The sequence below is a fragment of the Mus caroli genome, unplaced genomic scaffold (assembly GCF_978045245.1).
Source record: "Mus caroli unplaced genomic scaffold, Mus_caroli_1 scaffold_19, whole genome shotgun sequence".
In the NCBI taxonomy this organism is placed as follows: domain Eukaryota; kingdom Metazoa; phylum Chordata; class Mammalia; order Rodentia; family Muridae; genus Mus; species Mus caroli.
Window position 1 is genome coordinate 74426946 of NW_028227274.1, and position 9372 is coordinate 74436317.

A 9372-nucleotide genomic window follows, 5' to 3' on the forward strand; every position below is an offset into this window, starting at 1 on the left:
TTAGTCAGGGTTTCTATTCCTGCACAAACACCATGACCAAGAAGCAAGTTGGGGAGGAAAGGGTTCATTTGGCTTACACTTCCATACTGCTGCTCATCACCGAAGGAAGTCAGGACTGGAACTCAAGCAGGTCAGGAAGCAGGAGCTGATGCAGAGGCCATGGAGGAATGTTTCTTACTAGCTTGATTCCCCTGGCTTGCTCAGCCTGCTCTCTTATAGAACCCAAGACTACCAGCCCAGAGATGACACCACCCACAACGGGCCTTTCCCCCTTGATCACTAATTGAGAAAATGCCTTACAGTTGGTTCTCATGGAGGCATTTCCTCAACTGAAGCTCCTTTCTCTGTGATAACTCCAGCCTGTGTCAAGTTGACACCCCAAACCAGCCAGTACAGTCTGGTGGGGAGAAACTCAGAGCCCCTCATATCCTGTCTCTTCTGCTTCTGTTGTTGGTCCTGCTCCCCACTGCCCAGGCTCTAGGAGCCCCAGGAAGCACAGGAAGGAGGGGAGCTCTGCACACAGGAGGAGGCGTGCACCCACACACCTGACAGTGCCCACAAGGACTGTCTTTTCCCTTCTTGCATCCATCCAGGGAAACTATTTTCTAAATGAGATCCCATGCGACCTCTAGTGGCCAGCAAACACCCTGCTGCCCAGGGTTATGGTGAGGGCGATTTAAATCTGGACATTTTAGGGAGGATCCTTGGGTTCCACATCTGCTCTGACCTCAAAGCCCAACCTGGAATTATAGCTGAGGTACCACACAAGCCCCACCTGCGAGGAGGTGGTGGAGACAGTACATGGCACTCCTGGCCTCCAGCCATTCGGGGCAAGCTAAAGAGTGATCCTGGGAAGACATGCTACAGCCCAAGCCGCAAGCCCCAGCCAGGCTGAAGAGCTCCTTATACTGGTGTTCTGGGTGCCCAGTCTTTAAATAAAACCATCTTTCCTTCCAGGACCACCCTCAAGCAAGTCCTGGGTCCCTAGAAACCCTAGACTACAGGCATCATGTCTGCCGCTGGCTTCAGCTTTGCCTTGACAGTGTACCTAACTTGCCTAAGGTCACCCAGCAAGTGGGTGGGGGGCCTGCAGCTGGAGCCCCACCCCCACCTTGCCTTGTCTCTAAATAATGCCTCTAACTCCAGAGCTCTGCCCAAGATCAGCCTGCATTCTTCCTGCACCTGGCTCTTTCATAAGCCCTGAAAAGTCTGCAAAGAGCAGAGCCCAGGGCTTAAGTAAGACACCACCCCAAGGGAGGAGATCTCAGCAAGGTGTGCCAAGCCTCTGGAGTCTCATGAGTGCTGAGGACAGGGACTGGTGTGGGACTGGGGACTTAGGATGAGCAAGACCAGAGATCAAAGGGCTCCTGCTTCAGGAGCTGACACCAGAGCGCTGACCTATCTCTCCACCAATACTGCCTTCCAGAATGTGAGATGGACCCCACCAGTAATCAGTAGGAGACTCTCATCTGTTGTGCGGTGTCTTTCAGGACACTGTTCCTTCCCGCTTTAATCCTCAAGCGAGGCAGATTTTGGGTAGAAGTTGAAGGTCGGTTTTAGGATGACTCATGGGTTGGCACCCTGGATGCAAGAAGCGGGTTCTGAAGTGGGTGTGAAGAGTGAGTGTGAAGAATGGGTGTCTGTGCTCCACACGGGGACTAAACCCTGGCTTCTGTGTTGCAGGCAGGACAAGCTGAAGATCCACATGCGGAAGCACACGGGGGAGCGGCCCTACTTGTGCATTCACTGCAACGCCAAGTTCGTGCACAACTATGACCTCAAGAACCACATGCGCATCCACACTGGCGTGCGGCCCTACCAATGCGAGTTCTGCTACAAGAGCTTCACGCGCTCCGACCACCTGCACCGCCACATCAAGCGGCAGAGCTGCCGCATGGCGCGACCCCGGCGTGGTCGCAAGCCCGCCGCCTGGAGGGCCGCCAGCCTGCTCTTCGGGCCCGGTGGCCCCTCCACCGACAAGGCGGCCTTCGTGATGCCACCCGCGCTGGGCGACGTGGGTGGCCACCTGGGCGGCACAGCCGTGTGCCTCCCGGGCCCCAGCCCCGCTAAGCACTTCCTAGCTTCCCCCAAGGGCACCCTGAGCCTGCAGGAGCTGGAACGGCAGTTTGAGGAGACGCAGATGAAGCTGTTTGGACGGGCGCAGCTCGAGGCCGAGAGGAATGCGGGTGACCTCCTGGCCCTGGCGCTGGCAGAGAACGTGGCCGCCACTCGGCCCTACTTCCCATTGCCCGACCCCTGGGCGGCAGGTCTGGCTGGCCTCCCTGGTCTCACTGGCCTCAACCACGTGGCCTCCATGTCTGAAGCCAACAACTAGGCTGGCCCTGGTCCACCCTAAACCCAAACCCTGTCTTAAGTCCCTCTAAGGCCTACCCTGCCCCTATCCAGTGGGCCCGAACTTTCTAGTTTGCAAACACAAAGGGAAAATGAAAAATATATATATACATTTTAGCTGAGATGCAATTCTCCTGGCCTTCGAGGGGCAGCATCTCCTTTTTGTGGGTGTCTGAGCTAGACATCTCTTCCCTGAGGGTTTGGAACCCCCACCTCTCCCTGGCTGCCTCTGGTTCACATAGAAATACACGTGGTGCCAAGTCTCTGAAGGTTCCGCACTGGTGCCAGGAGCACATTGCAGTGGTACTGGGCTGTGAGGAGGGAGCATTCTGCCGAGCTGGCCGGGAGGAGCTAGCATGAGGACTGTGTCCTGGCCAGGCACCTTGCTTGGTTGAGCCATTTGAGCCTATGGGGGAGTCCCTCCCAACACTGCCTTTCGGAGTCAGGTTTAAGCTCAGAGGTCCCGGATTCAATTGAGTGATGCTTCCGGGCCATTGGGAGAGACCATCCCCACTAGGCAGAAAGGCCTCCAGCAGCCAGGAGCTGGCATGGAGCAAGCCCATTTTATATCCTGCTTGACCTGTGACCTTAAGAGGGTCAACCCTCTGTGCCTCAGAGTCACCCTGCTGTGAAAGGGGTGGTAACTTACACTCCCCTCCCCACACTTCATACCTATTCACACCCATTCCTAGGACAAGAGTCCCCTGGAAGGTAGAAGTTTAGCACCCCCAGAGTTACTGGGGAGACTGTCTCTCTTGCTGGAGTGGGTTTCATCGCCTCCATGTGGACGTCAGCATGTTAGCTTCCGTGAGACATGCGGCTGAACTAAACAGGAAGGACAGGGTCAGAGAAAGATAGGCTAGGCTTCATGGCTTTCAAATCCCCACAGGTAGCTCCAAGAATCTCAAATTCTGCCTCATTTCTGGCAGGCCACTGCCATATCTAGATATCCTCTGAAAAGGAGAGTCAGCATTGGCTCACCCTTTTGCTAACACTTGAGGGATGGATGGGGCTAACAGCCACCACCTGCCTGACTCCCCCTACCTCCACCCCTCCAAATGTCACAGAACCTAGTCATCCAGGCCTCAGCTCTTTGCTCCTTGAGTTGAGGTTTCTCCAGGCCTGGGCTTTGCAGGTGACACCCTTCTACAGGGTTTGAGCCCCTGATCCCCCTTTTCCATATTTGACCAAAGGTCTCCCGTGGAAGGGGGTAGACTCATTTGGGTTGTGATGGGCTGTGTTGCAAGTCACACTCGGGCTGGTTCTGGGTTGGGAGCTTTGCTGGCCCATGCTTTCTTGAATTTGTATTTAGTTTCTTGAGATCCCAGGAAGAAGAATCCACCTGCTTGCAAGGCCTGGGCCTGGAGTCTCAGAGCCCCAAGCTGTGTGGGTCCACGAGACTCAGCTCTTCCTAGATCAACTGCCTTGGCTTCTTCATGTGCAAACACAAACGCAAAACTGCCAGAGAAGACAGTAGACGCTATCCCTCCTGAAGCTCCCAAGGGAGTCCCTGCCTGCCAGTGCCACCAGATGACAGTCCACCAGGGAGGATCTTCCTCAGATCTCCTGTCCTCATCAGTCACCTGCTGGGCAGCTGCCTCTTAAATTCCTGTCTGCAGTCCAGACAGTCGCCAATATGCACACTTTACCCCAGCAGCCAAGCGGCTATAGCTGCACCAGACTCAGAACCAACAGAGGGACCCAGGGGAGGGCATCCGGTGTCAGGCTTCTGTTTTTATTTTGTAAAGGTAATGACTTCTTATAAACTCACTTTTTCAGATGACTGGCTAGTTCTTTTTGTCGTTTGTTATTTTTTTTTTCTCTTTCCTGGGCTGCCGTTTGGAATTGTACATTGTAAAATATCCAAAGATGCTGAGTACTGTATGATCAAGCACTTGAAACAAATGGTTGGGGGGAGGGGATGTGGAGGGGCGGCTGTGGGGTTTTTTTTATTATTATTATTTTGTTTTGTTTATGTTCCTGACTTCCCTGTCTGTCTGTGGGAGACCTTTGGAATTTTTTCTATTTATAAAACTTTTTATGTGACGCCTCTATGTAAAAATGACACACAATGAAGTTTGCCTTAGTGATTCAAGGGACAATCTTCCATAACTTTGGTCGCACGCTGCATCCTGCCCAGAAATGCTCAGATAATTTTCTGGCCTATTTATTAAACAATATCAACTGACTTGATTAAATGATATTGAGAGTGGCCTTCTGTGTGACTCCTAAAAGCTCACAGGACAGCAACAAGCCCAGCTATAGAAGTTCCCTGCTTACAGTTGTCACCGCTGGGCACAGAAATTTTAATGTCAAAGACACCTTTACAAAGCACAAACCTTTGACTCTATTATTAATTATTATTATTATTTCTACAGGTTTGCCTACACCTATGTCTGTGTACTGTGTGCATGTCTAGTGCCCAAGGAGGCCAGAATAGGGCACTAGAGTTAAAAATGGTTGTGAGCTGCCATGTGGATATTCAGAATCAAATGCAGGTCCTCTGGACTAACTGCTAGGCCATCCCTCCAGCCCAAGATGTTTGGCTCTAATTGCTTGAAGGATAGTGGGGGACTTAGTTTTATTTTTTTGTAGCATGGACTCACTACGTATCCCAGGCTAGCCTTGAACTCACCACCCTCTTGTTTCAGCCTCATATCTGAAGGCTTTTGAGCAAAAGTGAGCTCTGTTTGTCTACTGCCATGGCTCAGACTGGCTTTCCACTTTCCATCCTCATTTCAAGGGCTAGGGTGGAGAGGAGGGCCAGAACTCAAGTCTTCATGGTATCTCGTGTGCACACAGCATGTGCACACGTGTACACAGAGCTTGTGCAGATGCAGCCTGGTACATGTGACAAGGACAGTCCTGAGAATGCTGGCTGGGGCAGTCAGTACATCTGGTCCTGCCAGTTCCCTGGCTGGGGCCCAGTAGCCTTGCTACCATGCCACACCCTGCTGAGGAACCAGGCTCCTCCCCTTCCTTTCACCCAAGTCTCTTCCAACCAGGCTGATCCTGTTAGAAAGAAGGAAATACCCGTAGCTCTGAATGAGGTCTCCCCTGTGTAGACCACAGACCTGGAGCTCAGATTCTCGCAGTAAAGGTGTTGAGCTGCACTGTGGGCAAACTGAGGGTTAACCCAGACCCCTTCTCCACTCTTCAACCCTTTGTGGAAGCGATAAACCCTTTCTACGTAGCAATTCTCAGTACAGGGGAAAGAATCCAGATGGGGTAAAAATCCAGTCAGAGATTTGAACTCTGTCTCCTCTGAGCTGTGTGTTCTCAGACTAACCACTTCCCCAGTCTGGTTCTCACCTTCAAAACTCTTGAAATAGAGAACATTCCTAAGTTCTCTGCCTGTATAGCCTCAACAGAGGGCCCACTCCAATCCAGCCTTCCTGACAGGAGACAGAAAGCAAGAGTTAGCCTGACACACGCTTCCTGTAAGGGCAGAGGGGCCTCTGAAGTCATCCAGTATTGCTTACAATTCACACCTCTACACTCTGACACATGTATACATTTATCTCAGCATAAATACTGTCCAGACTATTTGCCAAATGGCTTACTTCTTCACAGTCTCCTAGTGACATCAAAATAGCCCTTGGCTACCATGCAGTGTTGGGAGATCAGTCCCCAGCTGAGGGCAGGAGCATAGACTACATGTTCCCAGGAGTTCAGGCATGCTGGGATTGTTCGGTCCTATTGGTTGAGTTGTCTACTAAAGGATATAAATCATGATGGGGGAGAAATAGGGATTAGAGACTAGCAAGCCCCAACCTCTGACTGTTCCATGACTTCCTCCTGGAAATCTAGCCTGACCATGTGAGAACTGCACAGAGCTCCGCCAGGCTCAGGCTGCGCCTTCAGCCCTCATCGTGCCACGGGAGCTAGCCACCAAGGTCTCCAGGGAGGAAAGAGAGCAGAAGGAGGCCTCTGAGGGCAAGAGAAGGATCCCTCACCTTAAGGAGGCCTCTGAGGGCAAGAGAAGGATCCCTCACCTTAAGCCGGAAAAGAACGTTTAAAGAAGACCCTGGGGCTGTGATGGATGGGGGAGGGCTTAGCCAAGAGTTTGGCCAGCTTGAGCCAGTGGAAAAGAGACCAGGTGTCTAAACAGAAGTTAACTTCCTAACATTGGAGTTACCCTGAGAAGCACGTGAGGTGCACGCTCTGAACCTGGTACCAAGCCTTTTAGGGATGCTGGGGTGGAGATCTCAGCAGGGGAGGAGAAAGGGTCGGTTTCCTTTCTGTCTCTTCCATCCGGTTTGTGAACTGTGATATCACATCACTCAGGAAGGACAGCTGCCACCGCTGTATGCATGCAGAAGAAACATAGGGACCATTTCACAAAGCCACCTTGGTCCAGAACAGCTGGGACATCCTTCCGCTCTACTGGTGCCAAAGTTGGTGCTGGAGAAAAGTGAGTGACAAGGTGACGGGGCCCACATGCTAGTGCTATCGCCTTGGTCTCCGGCTGTCCCCAGGGCTTTCACCATCCTCTCCTTCCCTTTGGCCTGCTTTCCTCCTGGTGGTCCTCTCAGTCCGCTATAGAGCAGGTAGGGGCACTCTAGGGGCCAAGTAGGGGTCGGGTAGAGCAAGGGCTCTATGAAGAATGCAAGAGCTGAGCAGGAGGTTTCGCAGCCACATGCATATTCCTTAGCCAAGAGCGTGTCTACGGACAGTTTGCACCCGTTGCTCGCTGAGCAGTAGAAACAGGGATATCCTGGAACGGTTCTTCAGTGAAGTTTAGTGATCACTGATACCCAACTCCTGCTCCCCATGCTCGCCTCCCCTCTGCTCCAGGCCCCTCTCTGCTGAGACTGCTCCCACGAAGTGGCACGAAGAGAAAGCTGGAGGCACAGACGCCAGCATAGCTCTCTAGCTCCCCCTGCCGGCTTTTGCCTGCGCTGCTCGAGCTCACAGGTGAAAACAGAGGGAGTTTTGGTCCTTCAGCGTTCAGAGGGTGCTGAAGACCACTCAATAACCCAATTTCTCTACAAGGATGGAAGGGCTCCCTGGTAAAACCGCGCTCCTTTTCCTCATGTCTATACCCTGAGGCAGGGGCTGCCAGGAGCCAGAGTGCCCACTGATCTAAACCAAAAAATTAGCTCAAAACGGTTCTGGCCAAAACAGGACATCAAAAACATCTTTTTTTTTTAAAAAGCCAATAAATAACTAACTAAATAAATAAATGAATGAATAAATGAATAATAAAAACAAAAACCTGGCAACTGATCATTTCAACAACAGCCAGGGGCCGGGCGTGGTGGCGCACACTTTTAATTCCAGCACTTGGGAGGCAGCGGCAGGTAAATTTCTGAGTTCGAGGCCAGCCTGGTCTACAGAGTGAGTTCCAGGGCAGCCGGGACTATACAGAGAAACCCTGTCCAAAAAAAAAAAAAAACCAGTCTTGCACAAAACTCAACCCCCATACATATACACTCACACACACACACACACACACACACACACACACACTGGATCATCAAATGTCCTAGTTAGATTTCTTACAGATATATCTATTTATTATTCATAAGTACACTGTAGCTGTCTTCAGTCACACCAAAAGAGGGTGTCTGATCCCATTACAGATGGTTGTGAGTCACCATGTGGTTGCTGGGATTTGAACTCAGGACCTCCAGATGAGCAGTCAGTGCTCTTAACCACTGAGCCATCTCTTCGGCCCCTGGTTAGATTTCTGTTGCTGTGGTGAAGGGATTCACTTCACCTATGCTTTCAGGTCACAGTCCATCACTGAGAGAAGCCATGCAGGAACCATACAGGAGCACTGCTTACTGGCTTGCTCCCTGTGGCTTAGCTCATAACCTAGGACCACCTGCCCTGGGATGACAGTGCCCACAGTGAGAAAGACCCTACCCTACCACATCAAATCATGAATCAAGAAAATAGGCTTGTCTACACTGCCATCTTATGAAGGTGTTTTCTCGGTTTTTGATGACCTATTCCCAGATATGTTTAGGATAGTGTCAATTTGACAAAATCCAGCTAGCACACAAGAGAAGCCACACCTTGCTTGTAACAATGGAGGACACAGAGTGGATGAAGGGAGTGAGCACAGCCATTTTGCTCATAGATCACCCCGCTGGGATATTCATACCTGGCATTCCCCATCCATGTAGCTCCAGTCTTTAGCCAGAAGCTCTGACCCAGAAGACAAAATCGAAAGGACAAGCCAGTGGGTTTCTGGAATGAGGAAGGAAGTCCAATTGAATCAGACTTGTGTTTGTCTAAAAATTACCAAGTGAAGCAAGAAATGACTGTCAGGATACCCTGGGTGTCTTGAGTGAATGCACCTCCAATGGTCACCTTCAATGCCATCTGGAGGCAGAAAGGATGCTTAGCTTCATTTCTGTTACTTGGGACTCCTGGCCCAATACCATCCTATCTATAAACAGCATTCATTAGAGGAAATTAAATCTCTGGCAGGATTTCCACAGGGTCAGAGGGTCAGGCCGGCAGGGCTGCCAGGATCAGTTGTGTTGCTGCGTACCACCTCCACACTAGTAGGGCGCCATGCCTGGATGGATATACATATGTGTTACAGTGACTACAGGTGCAGGCCTGCATCACTTCTTGTACCAAGTCCTCCCACATGCAACAGTCACTGTTCCCAGCTGCTCAAAGGATCAGCAATGAAGAGGGATGCAGAGGCAGCATGCACAGGTGGCAGTACCCTCCTAGTACCAGATACTTGAATGCTGAGTTGTTCCCAAGCCCCCACACAGGGACCTCCAGTTCTGCCGTATCCCCTCAGGCTGAGTTCACAGGGTGTGGCATCACACTTGTGTCTCCACAAACAAGCCAGCGTCCTTGTGGAAGAAAATGACATGAGTAGGGTATACCTCTAGCTCATCCCTTGCACCACTGTGGTCTGCTTCCAACATCCCCTTGCCTGAAAGCAGATCTTGGCTAGTGGAATCCTTGCCTGAGTGGGTGTTGGTCACTTGCAGGGAGCAGATGGCAGAAGAGGGCTCCACAGACAGGTTTCTACAGGTTTCACTGGAT

General features: G+C 51.4%; 1 protein-coding gene across 3 annotated transcripts in view; it reads left to right on the top strand.

Moving 5' to 3' along the window:
* Zbtb7c (zinc finger and BTB domain containing 7C) overlaps positions 1-4206 on the top strand; it is a 328048-nt gene extending 323842 nt beyond the window's left edge. For all 3 annotated transcript variants that reach the window (XM_085833529.1, XM_085833530.1, XM_021151066.3), the window contains one exon: positions 1684-4206. In XM_085833529.1, coding sequence (XP_085689655.1) covers positions 1684-2335 — 652 coding nt within the window. In that variant the 3' untranslated portion in view covers positions 2336-4206. The remainder of the gene's footprint in view (positions 1-1683) is intronic.
* The last annotated feature ends 5166 nt before the right edge of the window (positions 4207-9372 follow it).